The following is a 19,753-nucleotide window of genomic DNA, read 5'->3' as shown; positions in this document are numbered from 1 at the left end:
TTCAAATAAAATACATACATTATCACATAATTCTAGTGGTTTAGAAAAACTTGAGATGGAGGGAGCTTGCCAAAGTGTTTGGCACAACACATACTACTTTTCAACTGTAAAATCTTAATAAAATCCTTTGCTATAGTGATGTTTACCTTCAAAAAGTTTTCACCAGGACTGTGCTGTTGTGTTGAAACACACACATACATACATACACACACAACATGCACCAAATATATAATCCTTTTCTAATTTATTGTCTTCCCCCACCTTCCAAAAAAAGTCCAGGCAATGTTAACCAATACTTCCATTAATGTTTTGTTGTACAAGACATGATTATTCCTCTTAGTTGAAAAACTCAAAGACCAGGTTTAAGTGATTTGGTTCTATTTCGGGTATATAAGATAACACTCTATTGTGTCCAGTGTTACAAAGATTTCTAAGTTTAATCACTTCTCGATGTAGGACAGTACAGTATTGAAGAAAAATACTCATCACTTCAATTGTATGGATACTGTAAAGGATTGCACAGGACTTCTCTTTCATGTATGTAAGTAGAAGGGCTCTAAAAGTCATTACTTGAGGTTGTTATATGACAGTACTGTGTGTTTGATTCTCAGATCAATATCATACTCTCTTTTCCAGGTGAAAGAAAGGATGTCATAGAAGATACCGTACTTCATCCAGGCTATTTACAAAGTCTCTCTAAATTAGGGCATGTAACAGATGGAGTTGCTTCCCCCTCCAAACCAGGAGTGAAAAAAAAATCTATACAGTTGGACTACAATTCATATGAAGCTAAACTAGAAGCTCTCTGAATACCTCTCAACATTTTAAAAAGGGATACTAAGGAAGGAAACATTATAGTTTTGTTTAAAAATTTCAACAATGTTCTTAGCGGATAAAATTGTTCTAAAATACAGTTCCCACAGTTATAAGCTAGGAGCATTCCTGCGCTTACTGTTAGTAGAACATAGTAAGCCTTAATGCAATCCTGGAATTCAATGCAAAGAGGAAGCATAAAAAAATGCATAAATGTTGCTTCGGAATTCCCAAAATTACAATATTTTAGTTGGAGGACAGATATTAAATACTTACACTGTTCTTTTATCCTGTCGAAGAAGTTTAGAAGAAAATTCACTCAAAATATCAAGAAATGCCAAATTTAAAGGTGGGTGGCTTTCACCTTGTGGATTAGGTTCCTTAAATGCAAATTCTATCCCATCCCTAGAAAGAAAAGGACATAATGAATATTTGAAAGAGTATCATTCAAATGTGATATTATAGAATGGAAGAAATGTATCTGGATAATTTTTCCACTAACAAGATGGATAGAATGGATTTATGTTCATGTCTATAGATTCAGATATACAAATAAGAAGCAGATGAAAGAAAAATAGTGATAAATGAGAAAGAGCAATTATTTTATTTCTTGATTTATTGGCCAGGATAATTCTATCTTTGCTAAAAGCAATACAGACATGGTATTTGCATCTCACCCAGGAAGAACCTAAATCCTTCTAAGGAGTAGACTAACTCAACTGAACAGTCTACATTATAAGAAGGTTAAGATAGTATCACACCATAACCCATAAGGTAGCCTGCAGAGGTTATAAGTAGAGGTTTTAAGGAAGAATATAGGGAAGAATCACATTGAAAAAGGCAGCATGCGTGGTAAGGTTGCAATCTACTCTTGTGTCAAGAGTAGCCACACTGATGACATCACAAAGTCAAAGTAAAATAAAGCAGTTAAGTCAGCTGTAGAAATGTACCCTTTTAAAGATTAAACCATTTACTGAAGTTTAAGTAGAGAAGGGACAAAATGGCAAACCAGCAGTAAAAAAATGAACAAGAAGTTCAATAACAGTGTAACTGGACTTCCCACAAGACTTGGAGTGAAACCCAGGAGTACAGCAATACTTCAAATTAAGAAAGAGGATGTACTCCAATTACAGACACACCAGCAATAACTTTTATCAAGATAAGGAGAAGCACCATATAGGAGTAAGAGGGTAGGGGAGAAGAAGCCCAGGGCTATTAAAGGAAAAATAATACAAAAGTATGAATGTGGGAACTCAGGGGCAAAGGTAGGAAAAGAGTTCAGATTAGGAAAGGTGCCTTAACTTGTAGCTGGAAATGAAAGGTCTGAAGGTAAGACAGGCTACCTGACAATGAGTGCAATCTCACTGTTTTGGGAGTGGAAGAGAGTATTTCTGATATCAGTAATTGCTGGGGACTCTTGCCAAACAAAGAATATCAACTGACCTGCTTTGTAATTTCTAAAATTCCTTTAATTGGAGAGACAGGGATGTGGACAAAGTCTTCCATTATATAGAAGTAAAAGTATAGGTAAATATAGGTAAAAACAAAAGTATCTATACCTAGGTTAGAAAAATCATTGAGAACTGCTCAATCAATATAATACAACTGATATCACATCAAATACTATTTTACTAAGGAAAAAAAGGGATCAGAAATAAGGGGGCATATTCACCATGGGATGAAAAATAGTTACAAGAAAGTCTACTGAGGGCACAAAAGAAATTTCCCATGCTACCCAACATTGCCTTTGATCAGGACTCTTTACCTTCAACTAAGAAGAAATAGAAATTATACAGAGAGATATGCGTTGTCATGCCTGAATGCATGATAATGCATATATATATACACATATGTGTGTGTATATGTGTATATATATATGTCTTCCTACTCCCTGTGATTTATAAAGATTTGGTGTACGGTTTATCTGATAAAGGAGCTTCATTTCCACGTTAACTAACTGAGTGGTATCACTAGGTCTAATTTTTTTCATCCTAAGAATGAGATTTTGCGTTAAAAGACAAGTCCATATGCTAAAATATCATATATCAGTCCAACAATTTTCTCAATTCAGAAAAAGATTTGAATCCTAATTTTAAAAACACCTGCGATATGAACAGTGGAAAAAGCACTAGAAATGAAGCCAAAGATCCAGGATTCTTGTCCCAGCCCTACCACTTACTAACTCCATGACACTGGGCAAGTCACCTTCCTTTCTCTGAGCCTCATTTTCATAATCCATAAAATAATGGTGATACTTGAACTCCCTACCCTCACAGGTTTGTCATGAAGAACAAACAAGTATATGTAAGCTTAAAAACCTTAAGGTATTATATTAATTAATGTCAGCCATTATGATTAGTTGAATTCAATATTTAAAATATTGGGAAATTACTTGTGTAACATGGCGATGGCTTCTCTTGTTTTCAACTGATCAAGTCCAAAAGTTAAAGCAAAACGTCGGGCAAGTTCTTTAATACCACTGAATGTTGGTGATGATCTGTCAAAATTATACCCATTTTCTTGTATCATTTCGTTGAACAGCTGTTTGGAATCAAAGAAAACATTTGGGGTTTTTTTTGGGTTGCTAATATTAATAATTAGTATAAACACTTCTATACCTAATCTGTAATAAATATTTAATATCGTACAAATTAATAAAGAAGCAATTTAAGCTGGCGTCAGTTATCCTCTTTACATCTTTTTAGTTAAGCCAAGGCAAAACTATTTCCTGGTGGTTTCAATACAATTGTGACCCTAATGAATACAAATATAAAAAGATGAAATAAAACCCAGCACAATCATTATATCCATAGCTATCAAACCAGAAGGGGTTATTGCTATTCTGAATGTTTTCTTTATCTATGCAAGAGGCAAATTGTCATGTGACTTATTTAGGAAAAGAGGGTTTCTTGGTTTGAATATTAAACAATGTTTTTGAAAGAATAATTAAATACTTAAAATTATTCATTCTTACCTGCTGTAAACTGAGAATAAGCGTCTTTGCACACTGGATTTTGTCTATCTGCCTTGTTTTACTCATTGTTTCTTTTATAATATCTCCATAATCATTGTAATACTAGAAAAGAAATATGCATGTAAATAAAGAAACATTTGTGACTGGTAGGTAGACTGACAGTAAAAGGACAGTGGACATCAGAAGAACTGTGTTCTCATGCTCACTGTGCCAATAATTAGTTCTGTGATTCTGGAAAAGCCACAAACTCCCAGCCTCAGACTCCTCACTACTAAATGGGAACAAATGATGCCCTATCTACCTAGAAAGACTTAATGTAAACAATAAATAAGACATGCGTAAAAGTACTTTATAATCCAAGGACAATTGGTGGTCTGCAATTAATTTAAATGTTATTGTTTATTAACCTGGAATCTGAAAAAGGGAGCAGGAATGAAACATTTGTACACCCTGGTGAAGAAACACTATCTGGTGGAAAAGAAAATTCTGATCAATAGAAAAGTATACTCAATGGGAGAACAGAAATAATCTAGGCTTCATTATAGCCTAGAGTACCTCATAACACCATCCAATTCCCTTTGCATTGATTCCATACTTACAATGTAACCATCTAAATTGGTAATTTGGTTTCCCAGCTCGCTTGGGGTGCCCTGGGTATTGAGAATTAGTATTCTGGTTGCAATGTATCTCCAACAGTAAATTAATAAATTGGTATTCTGATTTATAAATTCCTCTTGTGAATTTGGTTAGCATAAATTATTCCCCTAGTACCTGATCACCCCTGGGTAATAAGGTAAAAATAAATTTTGGGGCCTGCAAGGCTGCAGAACAGCCTCCAAAATACTGACAATAAGCTCTACAATCTTGTAGAATAAAAATCCAAATTGCTTTCAAGCAAAAAACAAATGCCAAATATCTTTTCCACGAAATGCTATCATTTATTTACTAAGTACCACATGCAAGTCACTTCTAGCACGACAATGATGAAAGAGGCTGGGCCAAAGGAAAGGATCAAAGTAGGCATTATGAACAAAGTGATACAGTTTCCAAATTGCAAAAATATTCTGTTACAAATATTCATATTTACCTTCATGTATTGCTTGAAAATATCCGCAGCTGTATTCATTTCCACCACAGTATATACAATTAGTTTACAAAAAGCTGCAAGTAAATTTCTCCGCTTGTGCAGTGCTTCAATCTTACTAGCTTCATCATCCTGCTGTCCATCTGAAAAAAGTTCTAAGTATTAAACTATGAGATTTTTTTAGCTACTTATTCAATACTATGATTTAAGCTAACACTGAAAAACATCTGTTCAAAAAAAGAGGGATTTAAGAAAACTCTTTGAATACAAGCTTCTTACAAATCTGCTGAAAAAGGGACAGTGAATTTTCCCAAACAGTTAAGTTCAAATCCACTCCTCCACTCAAGTCCTCGTGTGATGTCTCATTGTCACATGGAGGTGAGCCAGGATTCACAAGCTGTGCTGGCAGAGCCTGGCAGTTCCTAATAAGCCAGAAAGCCTTTAAGAATGGTCCCCATAAGGACCAGCCTTAATTACAAAAAGGCTTATCTGAAGGTTGGGCCATGGCATACCAGCTCTAAATGACCAACTAAAAAAATAAAGAGGGGCTGCAGTCTGCTCTTATAGAAGTGAAACCAGTGGATAGGCACACACTCTTTGAGAGCATTTTTTTTTTAACTACTTTCAGTTTTATACATATCTTACAAACAAAATATGAGGAATATAATTTAGTTTTTTGGTGATTCAAGATCACCATTATGGGGACCAATTATTACACTATGCTAGAATACAATGATTAGGGCAGGAATCAAACATTTAAGAAAGATGATTTGTCCCTATGTAAAATCATCCCAGAATGCTCTTTTTTTTTTTTCAGTCCCTATCTGATTTCTTTACTTTGCATCTCCTCACATGCTGTTAAATTGAATTCTCATTGATGGTAGTACAATGGCTAAGGAAAAGCACTTGCTTCTCTCTACTTCCTCTTTCTAATTTGAGACTTTTAATCTGCTATGGGATGGGAAAAATGATAATTAAGTTTGTTCAAATAGTGGGATCAACAAGCTAAGGGATCAACAATCACAAGGAGTTCCACAATGAGTCAAGTATACAGAACTACACTGAATTATATGAGTTAGACTACACAACCTAACCCTTACCAATATGGTGATTCTATGATTTGAACTTTTATGATATCTGAAAAAAAATGATCTCTGAGATCCATTTTAACTCTGAAAATCCATAGTAAAGGATATTACTCTAAACATGTTTAGTTCCAGATTTCCTAATGTATTACACACACACACACACACACACACACACACACACACACACACACACACACACCCCTATGACCACCAGGGAAGTGAGCTCTCATACTTACATGTTTTGGGGAAAATCATAAATTATGTTAGTTATGTGATGAAAAATCTTTAACCTACATCTTTTAAAAATTTTAATAGTCCAGTATCTCGAGATTCCAGCTTACAATAATTTATAGGTAGGTACGTTTATGAACATGCTGGTATTAAGTTTTTAAGTAGAGCATAACATCAAAAATGTGAGAAATAATAAAATCAGCATATTACCTTTACGTGAAAAGCTATAAGAGAAAATCAAATTGTCTATAAAATTTTAGTTAAATACAGAGAAATCTGGCATAATTTTTCCCCATAACATATCGTACTATCTTGGCTATTCTGTAGAATAGCTCAGAAACGAATTCAGAAAATTACTTTGAAGTCTATTTATAAGATCAAGAGGTATATTTTAAAAGGGATGTGGAAAATATTTATTTTTTTCAGAAATAGTGAGGCATAGTAATATTTTATTTTATTGAAATTAATGAAATCTTTAAGTAACATAGATAAGTAAAAAGGCTCTAATGAAAAGTTTGAGCAATACGTATTCTGGGTTATTAAATATTTTCCAAAAAAAAAATGAAGCTCAAAATCTTTCTTAAGTATACCTTACTCCTGAACTTATATCATGAAGATTACCTGCGCTATTGTTATCATCATCCTGGTCAATGAAGACATGATCTAGAATAAAGCTGAGCAATTCAGACTGCAATGAAGAATCAGGAGTGTAGACTAGTGGTTCTAACATGTCCCGTCCTCCTGACATAATCTGATGGCTGGAGATCATCAACACATCACACAAAATAGTGAAGGCCTGAATAAAGGAATTAAAAATTCTATAAATCAACATTTCTAACTAAATTTCTACTCCCCAAAATTCCCAAAACAATATGACAGTTACTTTGAAAACTTTCATAAGATAGTGAAAAATGTTTTTTATCTCCATACAATTGTTTATTGGAATTTCTCAAATTTAAACAATTTAAAGGAACTGATAACTGACAAATGTTGGCAAACACCAGTACATTACAATTAAATATGTGATATATTATAAGGAACATACTTAAGTTTTTCAAAAATATATAATATTAAATGTGTGCAAGAGCACTGGAAAAAACAACTGGAAAAGTTACTCTTTCCAACTTCAAACATGTCTCTCTCCCAATTTCAGACAGTCAATAACTATTTATTAAGAGCTTAAAGTGCAGGCCCTATGATAAATGCTGGGCATACAAAAAAAGGCAACAGACAGGCCCTGGACTCAAGGAGATCACAGTCTAAGTGGGAAGATGACATGAATATAACTAGGTGTACAAGCTATAAGAGACAATGAATGAAGATACAAGGAAGACACTAACACATAATATTCAGGCATGATCTTGTATAAGATATTACAACTGCCACTGGATAATAAATATCATTAACATCATTATAAATCACTGCCTAAGAAAGTTTAGGGAGGTGGCAATCAGAATCAATGAGCATGCTTAATATAGTAAAACTTTGGTGACAGCAGTTATAAGGTAAATGGGAAATTTATGAGAAAGAAACGAGAATGAGTTACTGACCCTACCTCTCTGGCATTTCAGAGGGGAAACAGTGAGAACGCATAAAGTTACATGATGGAGAGAGGAATCCAATGGGAACGTATTGAGGATTTACAGAGTAGTAAAAAAAAAATTTATGGACAGTAGAAATGTCTCCTGCCAGAAAACTGTATCCAGAATGCAGTATGATTCAAATATAACTGTTTTAAGTCACCAGATCAATATGTTTCCAGAAGGTCATATGGAATGTCCTAAGAATCATATGGGCTAACCATGGGGAAAGTTTTCATTACAGGAAAACAATAAGCAAAATAACTGGTACAGTCAACAGGAAGGGAGTTATATTGTGTATAGCAGGGATACAAAGTTCAGGTTGACTAGTTCTCGAACATGAATTGTCAAAAGAAACAATAGAAAGGATCCAAATTCATTTTGTAGTTTCAGAGACCAACTTTTCAGAAATTATAATGCTAGAAAGAAAATCCAAGTCACTCTTCTCTTCATTAAAAAAAAAACACTTCAAAATTGCATATTTTAAGTAGGAAAAAATTCTGATGCTGCTAAGAACAGGTTATATTACATATCCTTGATAGAAATGTTGTCACTGAACCTTGACCTAAGAAAAACATTTTAAAGTACAAGAATTCAGAGTATTTTGTAATTTCTTACATTCAACTTAAAATGTACCTTAATAATAGTAAATTAATAAGGAATTTGTTTTGGCCATGTTTGCAACTTTATCGTTAAATATCAGTATGCCAGTTAAAAAATCTCCTAGTCTGTTATAGGTTCCCCAAAATAAGCTCTTGGAAAGACAGGATGACACTATTTTGTTAACTGTTTGGATTCTACAAGAATGGTGTTAGGTTGGTTAATGAGAAACGGCCAAAATATTTCCAATAGAAAGTAAGAGAGTAGTCAACAACCTAATTAACAAAAACTCCTAGAAATTCCATCAAAAGCTATAAATGTCACAACACTTTCTTCCTCTCTATTCAAGGTGACATTTAGGACTGAGGGAAGGGGATCATCACAAGTCTAAGTGTAACCAAGTAGCACAATGGATTTTATCAAACTCTGGGACAAGTTCCAAAGCCAAGATGGCTGAAGAAAAAGAAGAGATAGCAATGTTTTGTTTTTAACTTCCTGCCTGGTCTCAATGTAGAAAACTGTTATTGTTCATGCAGTACTTTTGAAGGGTCAACAGGATCTTCTAAAAAACAATGGTATCAAATCTTCATTTTTTCAATGTGCCCATTTAACTTTCATACATCACTTAAATATGCAGAGAATATTTGGCAAAAGCTATCTCAAGGAGGTGGCTCTCACTGCCACTGTCTGGGATTTCTTTATCCTTGACATTCCCCTCTGGCTACTGCTTGGGAATACCCATTCCATTTTCCACATTGTCCCAAGGGTGACTATCTTCAAAGTCTTCAAGATATCCAATCTCCTCTTACTTCAAAATTTTATGTATCTAAAGACCTAGGTATGAGACTTGTTCTTTATAAGGTGTGGAGGGAGGGATTTGGAAGGGTAGTACAAAGGGGTAAAGAACAGGGATCTACAGCAGGGCTAAAAACTGTCAAAGTACCAGATGGAGGATCACATCTCTGTTACTTCTAATGCCCACTGTAGTAGAACTCTTGATCCTTGACCAAAATAATCACTATAAATGTGTGTGAACTTTGGGGAACTCCAATCCAATATAGGAAACAATAAAGATTCACTAGAATCTCAGGTAGAACTCTCAACAAATATCCTCATAAAAACACTGTGACATGTAATGGTTCGGGTTGAACAAATATAACCATTCCTCAAATACATGGTTTATATGATCATATACTTTCAAAGTTCCAAGAAGAAAACTGCTTGCCAAAAAACTCTGAAAATCAATTTCTATGCTGTGAAATGCAAGTTAGCTGGACTCTCAAAGAAGATGGGCTGATAAGGGCAATTATCAGAGCAAATTAAGTCCAACTGCATCCTCAATTATATCATATTCAAACCAAATAATTTGAGTAATTTGAGTTTTGCATTATAAAGTAAATTTTATTTCAAAATTATACTCAGCTTTCTAATTCCCTACCAAACAATATGTGACAGCTTAAATAACTATCCAAATGTTATCATTAGTTACAAAATGAAGAAAACTAACCTGTTCTTTAACAGCAGTATTCACATTGGTCAGGTAATGCTGACAAATCTGACAGAACACCCTCATTTGTTTCTTTAAACGAAGTAGGTCCTCCTGCAAAATAATTTATGACAAATGAAAATTAGAAGTGTCTATTTTGAATTGTTTTCTCGAAAATCATTCTCATAGACATTTTCACATTTTACTCTACTAGAATCAAGATATAAAAGAAAAATTCAAGTGTCATACTATCAAAATAACAAAAGCTAATTAACTAATGGTTAACTAATAAACATTTAGAAAAACACCTGCCTTACTTTGCTCTATCATTCTTCATTAAAAAAGACATGAAAAAAGGATCATACATGACTGATTTTTATCAAACAAAAATAAAACCTCAGATTTTCCTGGATCATAATCTCTAGTACTCCAGAATTCAGTAGTAAGGAAAGGCTTCTAAGATTGTATATGGCAACACAGCCCAGGATAAATTAGGACTATTACTAATGAGTAGTAGTAATGTAATTTCCTCTATATTAATCCCTTTATCTTTAAAAGAATGTTGATGAGCTAGTGCAGATTGCAAGGCTTTTCATTACACACAAAACTGTTAATTTATGAAACAAAAGTGAAATTTAAAAACCAAAATTGTAGGAAAACTCATTGAGGATTTTCTACTTAATTTGTTTTGACAAGTCTTTGAAAAGACTCTATAATTTAACTCTCCAACTTTAAGTTTTACTCTCACTTATTGGGAAACTGAATTGTGTTCTTAAACATCAATCCCAGCATAAAAAATTCTACAACAGCTAGTCTAGCATCTTCAGTTTAATGATGAGGAAACTGAGGCCCAGGGAGAGGAAGTGATTTGCAGTAGGACATACTTCACTTTTCAGCTACTCATTCCAATAGATTTTCTTTTATTCTTCAAGTAATATATGCTGAAAGGTTCATTTCATCTATATTAAATAGCCAAACAGAATTTAGAAGTTTAAAATAAGAAAAATTTTGTCTGGACATGAAACATTTCAATTGTCACATTAAAAATATTTAAAATTAACTAGAGATGGAAGGACTGAATTTTAGTTAGGGATGTGCAAACAGCAAGTAAGGGTGAAAGAGGACATTCAAGTAATTAGTCCTTTTTCCACAGAACTCTGAACTATCTGTACTAACATTTAACTACTGAACAGCACCAGGCTATTAACACATACCTTGGTGGAGCTGCTTTCAGTAATTTTTGCTAGCTGCCAAAGGATTACATAGTGAGTACACTGCAATGCATGAATAACAATCTATAAAAACAAACAACAAAAAGTTAGGAATGAAAAGTCAAATGGTTCTGGAATCCAAATTACAAACATAACTTTTAAATACAAACCTGTTCAGGCATGTCTCCATTTTCAATACCAGTTTTCAATAACTTGTAATTACAACCAAACAAATCCCATCTTGAAAGATCATGGGTACTGGAAGAAATTTTGAGAAGTCCAAGTTATTAAAAAGCCAAACTTAATCACTTTGGTCTGGAAAATTACTGTTAATGGAATACTTATTGTTAGATTAATAGCAATAAGGCCCCCAGCCCCATAAAAACAAGAAACAGATCCCAATAACAAATTTCCCTCAACACTATTTTTTTAAAGTCTAATTTGCTTGAAGCATTTTGAAATCATTTTTCAATACTTTTTCAATTCAAAATTTAAGTATTAGTATATTGAAAGATACTAAATTGTAAGGATGATTATAAGGTTCTTCAACCTCAGGAAAATTCTCCAAGAATAACAATAGCTAAATCCACAATGTGAAATAAATTAGTTTACTGATGGGGTCTTAGGAATTATAAGGCTATTTTACTAGACCTTCAAGTAAAATATAAAATCTACAACAACCACAGAGAAGCAGTCATCAATAACATCTTGTACCAAGGTACTTCTCTACCTACCTACCAAAGCCACCTATTTCAATCTGAGAGAGTAATAATCATTAGAAAACCACTCCTCTTAAAAGTGAACAGAAATGTACTTCACTGAAGTTTCCAACCACTGGTTCTACACTCTGGGACGCAGTAAAATCTATCATAAAAGGTAACACTTACTTGTGAAAAGCAGTGATCCTTTTTAATGTTGAGAGGACTTGATATGCATCATCCTCATCAGGTTCTTCCCCCTATTAATGACAGTTTTACAATATTAGACACTACAAATCACTACAGGAAAAGTCCTAGCAGTTCAAAACAAAAACCCCCACCTTGAAGACAGGCAAAGTATAAGATGGGCAACAGCAACAGAACAACTAAAATTTCCATTCCTGTTTCAAGGCCTCCAACCATTTTAGAGACATTGCAAACATGATATAACAAATGTTATATCACAGACACATTACAAATAAGAGATGAGTGGGGAGAGAAATAAATAGATGGATATTCTCTTTTTTCAATGTTAATAAAAAACAGAAAGGAATAACTAAGTGGAGAAGGAAATCAGGCTCATAAAGTAGTTAATTTGGAGCACACCCAAGGAAGGAGCAATAAAGAAAATATTATTGCAAGAAGTATCAAATGTATATCACAAATTTCTCAAAGAAATATGGGCTAAATCCATGTAAAAAGAAAAAATGTATCATATAAAATTCTAAATGTTATAATAAACTGATGTTCAATCATTTTAGTTGTGTCTGACTATTAATGAACCCACAAAGGTTTCTTAGCAGAGATACTGGAGTGGTTTGCCATTTCCTTTCCAACTCATCTGACAGATGAGGAAACTAAAGCAAACAAGGTTAAGACATTTGCCCAGGATCACACAGCTAGTATGTGTCTAAGGTTGGATCCGAACTCAGGAAGCTGAGTTTCCAGACCAGGCACTCTCTCTACTGTGTCATCTAGCTGCCCTGTTGTAATAAACAGCTGCCAGATATTTATGAGTTTATAAAGCATTATATGTCATTCGAAACTGAAAGGTAATGTGGCTTAGTGGAGAGAGTCAAAAGTAGGAGGCAAGAAGACCTGGGTTAAATATCTGTAAGCTATGTGGCAAGTCCAGTTAACTCAGTTCAAATTAAATTAAAAAGCAGAACAATAGTACTGCCACAGAGACATAAGGATTAAATTTGCAATCAGTAAAGAAAAGCATGTTAGCTACTATCATCCTCATGTTAACATGAGGAGACTTAAGGCTGAGAAGTTAAGGAACTCTCAAAATCCAGCGGACTCTACTACAAAAATTAAACAAAAATGTTCCAGGTGCACTCTTTTTATTTTAATGAGCAATAACCTATCAATTAGGAAAATGCTAAACAAGTTAAGGCATATGAATATGATGGAATATGACAAAAGTGTAAGAAAAAATTTTGCAACGAGTGTCTGTGATAAAGGCCTCATTTCTAAAATATATAGAGAACTGAGTCAAATACACAAGAACACAAGTGATTCCTCAATTGATAAATGGTGAAAGGATATGAACAGGAAATTTTCAGATTAAGAAATTAAAGCTATCTATAATCATATGAAAAAATGCTCTACATTACTATTGATTAGAGATGCAAATCAAAACAACTCTGAGATACCATATCACACCTATAAGATTGGCTGATATGACAAAACAGGAAGATGATAAATGCTGGAGAAGCTGTAGGAGAGTTGGAACACTAATTCATTGCTGGTGGAGCTGTGAGCTGATCCAGCCGTTCTGGAGAGCAATTTGGAACGAGGCCCAAAGGGCTATAAAAATGTGCATACCCTTTGACCCAGCAATATCGCTTCTGGGACTGTATCCCAAAGAGATCATAGAAATAGGAAAGGTTCCCACACGTACAAAAATATTTATACCAGCTGTCTTTGTGGTGGCCAAAAACTGGAAATCAAGGGAATGCCCTTCAATTGGGGAATGGCTGAACAAGTTGTAGTATATAAATGTAATGGAATACTATTGTGCCATTAGAAACAATGAAAAGGAAGACTTCAGAGAGGCCTGAAAAGACTTATATGAACTTCTGCTGAGTGAAATGAGCAGAACCAGGCGAACTTTGTACACAGCAACAATCACAGTGTGTGAGGAATCTTTCTGGTAGACTTAATACCTCATTGAAATGCACGGACTTAAAAAATTCCCAATGGACTCTTGAGGCAAAATACCTTCCACATGCAGAGAAAGAACTATGGAACTGGATTGCAGGTAGAAACAGACCATTTTCTTTTGTATTATGCTTTGTTTTGTTTTATGGTTTCTCCCATTCATTTTAATTTTTCTATGCAACATGACTAAGGTAAAAATGTATTTAATAGGAATATATGTGTAGAACCTATATAAAATTGTATGCCATATCAGGGAGGGAGTGGGGGGGGGGGGGGGATGGGGAAAGGAGGGGAGGGAAGGGAAAAATCTAAGATATATGGAAGTGATTGTAGAACACTGAAAACAAAATAATAATTTTTTTAAACCTTTAAGAAATGATCAAGAAAACAGTTTGAGAAAAACCTGGGAAAACTTTTATGAAATGATATAATATTAAGTGAGTAGAACCAGGAGAAAAAGGTATAAGATAAACAGTAATGTAAAGACACATTGAAAGACTTATGAACTTGGATCAATGCAATGACCTATCTCCTAACATACGTAATGGACTCAGAGTACTGGTTAAGCAAGATTATTTTTTTGGGCATAGCCAATGGTTTTGCTTGATTTGTCATTTTAAATCACACATTCCTATTATATGTAATGAAGAAGCAGAAGGTACTTTCAAAATTTCCTCTAAAATTCTGATACTGAAGCTCAAAAATCAGATTTCTTACAAAAAAAATTTGCTGTATTGAATTTAAAAATGGTGATTCAATTGAGAATTCCACACTAGTGCATCAATATATTTTAATTACTTCAAAACTATAAACACATTGTATCGTGTAAGAGTAGAATTCAAAAGGATAAACATTAAACTGAACATTACATGGGTCATTTATTTTAAAACAGGGGTTATATGATTATTGTAGCAAAGACAAAGACGTAAAACAGAAAGACTGGTAATGTGAAGAAAAATGGCTTTTCCAACTATGCAAATAATTTCTATAAAACAAAATAGTAACAATAAACAGCAAAATGCCAATATTGTACTTGCAGTTTACAAACTGCTTTACACACATCACATGAAATAGTTTTATAGGAACCAGCCATGCCATCCTGTAAATGAGCAAACTGAGTCTTAGAGAAGAGAAGTAATGATCGTGTTTGGTTTGACCGTAAGTGTTGCTGAGTACAAGTTCTATCCACCAAATCATAATGCCTCAGATATATGGACATATCCAAGATAATAAACAAGTCATAGAATTGATAAGATATGAGGTCAGAGGCCATCTAGTGCAAAACTACAACTAAAACAGTATGCAAATAATATTATCCCCTAAAATATGCCTGAAAAAGAATCACAGGATATAAGCTAGGCTGAGATCATTTTACATATGAAGAAGCCAAGGCAAAGGAAGAGAAAAAGAGTTGACCAAAGGCAAAAAACTATTAAATAACTATGATGGGATTGGAACTCCAAGGCAGGATTTTATTCTGAGGGAATCATGTTGAAAAACATACCAAAAACTATATTAAAATACACTAAAAATGCAGCATTCTGTAGTAATAAAAGAACATACTGTGTGCCCAATGATGGGGTAATTACTTTAAAAAAATGCTAGATGAATATAATAGAATATTATTTTGCCAAGTTACTGTAGAGTACTATTATGTCTCCTTAGCATTTCTAGAAGAACGTACATGTCACATCTCCCTATGATAAATAAATACCTCTTCCAACTTACTACAGCTCTCTACAGTTTCTAACCTGCTACTATGATAGCAACAGAATGGATTCCCTGAAGGAAGATTTTGTCTTGTATGAACATACCGTAATCCTAAATGCACTAACCTCCAAGGCTGGAAATCTACCTCTTTACTTCCTTGGTTTCTCTCCTATAATCTTACCTACAAAGAAGCCTTTCCCAGCCCTCCTCAATACTAGTGCTTGCAAAGTTACCCTACATGACTTGTTTGTACATATTTGTTTGCATGTTGTCTCTCTCCAAGTACATTGGAAGCTCCGTGAAAGCAGGGACTGTTTTAGCTTTATGTTGTGTCACCAACAAGCCTGAAACATGGTAGGTGCTTAGTAAAGGCTGGTTGACTTAACTAGACAAGTGCCTATCTCCAATCTTGCATTACCTCATAAAGCTGAGATGATTATGTGAAATGTTTTGAAAACCTTAAGCTGCTACATATAAACATAAACTATTATTCTCATCATTATCTCATTCATCTGGATCAGTGCTACAAACTATTCTTTGATCCTCCTCTTTCCTCTATTCTGTTAGCCTTAGCCTCCTTCTTCAGTTTCAGGTAATTCATAATCGAACAAACTGTGTGAAACTGTTCCATACAAGTTCATCAACAACCTGTCAACTAATACTTCTATTTTTGCCTAGATCTAGTTCCAAGTTGTGATTTACTATCTTTCCATAGACAAAAATAGGTAGATAGATAAAATTGCTAAAAACATTAGGAGCCTCTATTTTGACAGAAGAGTAATAAGGAGTATGGCAAGTGTCAAAAATGAAAGTTTGACCACAATTCTACTGAACAAGTAATTATAATCTAAGTTCATGGAATACTGAGAATGTTGCCCCATGGGCAAAAAAGGACAATTACCTCTTGCAGAAAATCTTCAAGAAGTCGATTAAACTTATCTGCCAATTCATCTATCAACTGACTTCTTGCAATATCTACTCTGTTAAATATGGTGAACTCTTCATTACAGAGTGCATGATATGTTTTAGAACAGGCTTCCAAAACATCCGTGTCTGTGTGCTTCTCTACAATATCCCGGATTTGTCGTAATAAGGCATCCAAATGCTGCAAAAAAGTCAAGTAACATTTGTCAGTAAAACAAAGATATCTACAAAGCATCTACCATAATAAGAGAAAGATGTAACAATAAGAAAAATCAATAAAACTCATAGCTTCAGAGTTAATAGCCATACTACACTGTCCCAGTTCTTGTAAACAACAGCATAGCTTCATACCAAGGCTATATAAGGAAAAAAAGAACCAAAATAGTTCAAACAAAGAACAAACCCATATTTGTAACCTCATGACCATTCTTTTCTAACCAAATAAAGCTGGAATATAAAACTATGAAATAGTAGCTCCTTTGTGAACAAAGAGACTGGAAAACCAATTCAAAGTAGAAAAGACAGTATTTAATGTGTTTATTTCATATCAGCTCTATAGAATTTATAAATAACATAAACACTGAACAAATATTTAAAGCTATACTACCTGCTCCTAAATTAGACTACTTTATGAATAAAATTTTTTAAAAATTAGATTATCATTGCAATAATATGAGAAAATGAAGGTAAGGAAGATTTCCTGATTCTCCCTTCCTGAGCTATTATAGAATTTTGTTGTGAATTGTGGCACTTACATAGGCACTAACACCTAATCAAAGTTATTAACTTGCATCTGAGCATAATTTTGAACATAAACCTATACAATCTAATGAAACAGACATTATTTTTTTTTAATTTAATACTATATATGTAGATACAATCTTACCTTCTCTAATCGGCCAGTTGTATAGATTTCCAAATCAAAGTACTGAGGCAACTGCAACAAGTTAGTCACCTTTTCTGCATCTATAGAGTACTTTGAAATACAAAAAAAAATTCAGTGAAAAAATAATAGCAATGTTAAGTAAGCATTATCACTAACAGCATATCTGTAACATAGTATATTTATAAAGTAATTACATATAAGTAATTTCCAAGTGACAGTCAGTGGTAAATAACACTGATAAGTTTTTTTTAAACTTACTTTTGCTAACAACTGAGGAAGGGCTACTGCAAACAGTTCAGTAATTCTTGTTCTATCATCTAGTTGGGTCTTTTTCTCCTTTGCAGTCAGAACCTAAATTTAGATGAACATTCAGTACGCTAAGTGCCAAAGTTTAAAAAATAAAAACACAAATTCTAAATTATACTTTGTATCTGCTATTAAATATCATAGTATTATAATTCATCAAATGAAAAGGATAACACTGCTGCAATCTATCAAGCAAGAATTAGTCTACAAGATCAGACTATTTTATACTAAATCTGGAAAATCAAGCAAAGTAAAAAAAATCATTTTTCCTTAGTTATCCCACTCCAGTCTCCTCCAACTCTTAGCATTAAAGTCGCATTTCTCTAAAAATGAGGAGGCAAAACCAACAAGTCCTACCCCCCCCCATATCTACCTTTGAAAAACAGAAATAAAACTGAAACCACGGATTAATGGGAGAATATACTTCACTGCACTCTTCTTCTAAAATCATATATAGGAAACACAAATCTATATGTGAATTCTGTTATAATGTATTAAAGATAATGGAAGCCAGAGGACAAAACAGGCAATCTGAAATCAACAGTGGATGAACCTAAAATAAACATTACAATAACAAGGGAACTAGACCATAAGAAATCACCAGAAACATCAGGCTTAAACTTGGACAAAATTTTTAAAAAATATATTTAGCTTATAAATTCAAATTATGTATGTCCCAAATCAGTGGAAAAATGAAATAATGAAAATGAAAGACATGTTAGAAAGCAAATTCACAATGTTTGAAAACTTTCATATCTCAAGATCTTCAGTACAGTCATACCCTTTTTCCTGTTCCTCTTCCCACAGGGGGATGGCATTCAGCTGCTTGTCGAATGGTGCAGAGCATTATTTCAATAAGTGCACTCTCCTGTCTATCGGTTAATGCTGCAAATGAAAAAAACTTAATCAACTCTACCACCAGATTACTTCAAGTAATTATTCTTTATTTTATTCTATAACTGGCTCTCCTGACTATCTATAACCAAAGTTTTAAGAGATTCATTCTTCTCAGATGAAGAATTACCTTGAAAAAAGCTTCCAATAGCAGCATCCTACAATATGATACACCCAAACACACAGTAGATAGACAGATAGTCCCAAAAATCTCAATGCAGTTTTGAGAAGACTTACACACACACACATCATCTGAGATTATTTCATGTAATAATTTCTTCATGTAAAATTAGAATTATATCATCATTAGCATAACATATATGAACTATTTGAAAATCAACCCTGATTAAGCCAGAGATCTAATTTCAAAAGAGTCAGAAAAGACTACAATTAAAACTTTCTTACGTTCCTCTCCACTGAGTGGTTCTTCCAACAACAAACTATTCATACATTCCCAGTCCTTCAGCAGCTCTGTAGCACAATCCCACATGCTGTCCACAAGGTATGCTGCATGTTCGTGCAACTGCAAAGAACATGAATATGTGGTTAGTTAAAAAATTAACTGCTTCACATCATATCCCTTACAGGGACTGCCCTGTTGCCAAATAAAAGGCTAAGATTTACAAAGAAGAAAGGATTAGCACAAAATAGAAAGGAAAAACTACAGGTAATTTGTCTCGTTGGATCATGACCTGAAATCACAGCAAACTGAGAACGACTTCCGGTAATGACATATGATAAGCTTTATGGAAAAGAAACTGAGACACTTTTAAAATAGCTAAAGAAACTGTGATTACATGTATGGAACAAAAAATTACTGTGCCATAAAAATATGATGAATACAGAGAATCATGAAAAAATTTAAAAGAAATAACGCAAGGTGAATTAGAATATTAAAAATTTATATACACAATTACACCAATGTAAATAGAAATAACCACAATCAAAGATCCATGCTGCAAAATTACAGAGAACAAAGAAGAAATATGAGAAGGGATATGCTTCTCCCACCAACCCTAACTTCTTTGTATAGGTGTATGACTCATGCATGTGGAATGAGGGTATACTATCAGATTTTGACAAATCTTTTCTAAATTTCTTC

At 33.7% G+C, this 19,753-nt stretch overlaps 1 protein-coding gene across 1 annotated transcript in view; it reads right to left on the bottom strand.

The window, feature by feature from the left end:
• STAG2 (STAG2 cohesin complex component) overlaps positions 1-19,753 on the bottom strand; it is a 130,945-nt gene that overhangs the window by 22,162 nt on the left and 89,030 nt on the right. The window contains exons 15-28 of the mRNA XM_072625877.1: positions 19,057-19,174; positions 18,539-18,642; positions 17,710-17,802; positions 17,452-17,541; positions 16,543-16,746; positions 11,955-12,025; positions 11,238-11,325; positions 11,071-11,151; positions 9,878-9,970; positions 6,812-6,986; positions 4,875-5,014; positions 3,788-3,889; positions 3,206-3,354; positions 1,090-1,218 (exon numbers count right to left, since the gene is read on the bottom strand). Coding sequence (XP_072481978.1) covers positions 1,090-1,218; positions 3,206-3,354; positions 3,788-3,889; positions 4,875-5,014; positions 6,812-6,986; positions 9,878-9,970; positions 11,071-11,151; positions 11,238-11,325; positions 11,955-12,025; positions 16,543-16,746; positions 17,452-17,541; positions 17,710-17,802; positions 18,539-18,642; positions 19,057-19,174 — 1,637 coding nt within the window. The remainder of the gene's footprint in view (positions 1-1,089; positions 1,219-3,205; positions 3,355-3,787; positions 3,890-4,874; positions 5,015-6,811; positions 6,987-9,877; positions 9,971-11,070; positions 11,152-11,237; positions 11,326-11,954; positions 12,026-16,542; positions 16,747-17,451; positions 17,542-17,709; positions 17,803-18,538; positions 18,643-19,056; positions 19,175-19,753) is intronic.

This window comes from Notamacropus eugenii, chromosome X (genome assembly GCF_028372415.1).
Source record: "Notamacropus eugenii isolate mMacEug1 chromosome X, mMacEug1.pri_v2, whole genome shotgun sequence".
NCBI lineage: Eukaryota > Metazoa > Chordata > Mammalia > Diprotodontia > Macropodidae > Notamacropus > Notamacropus eugenii.
This window is presented reverse-complemented; position numbering and strand designations above follow the sequence as displayed.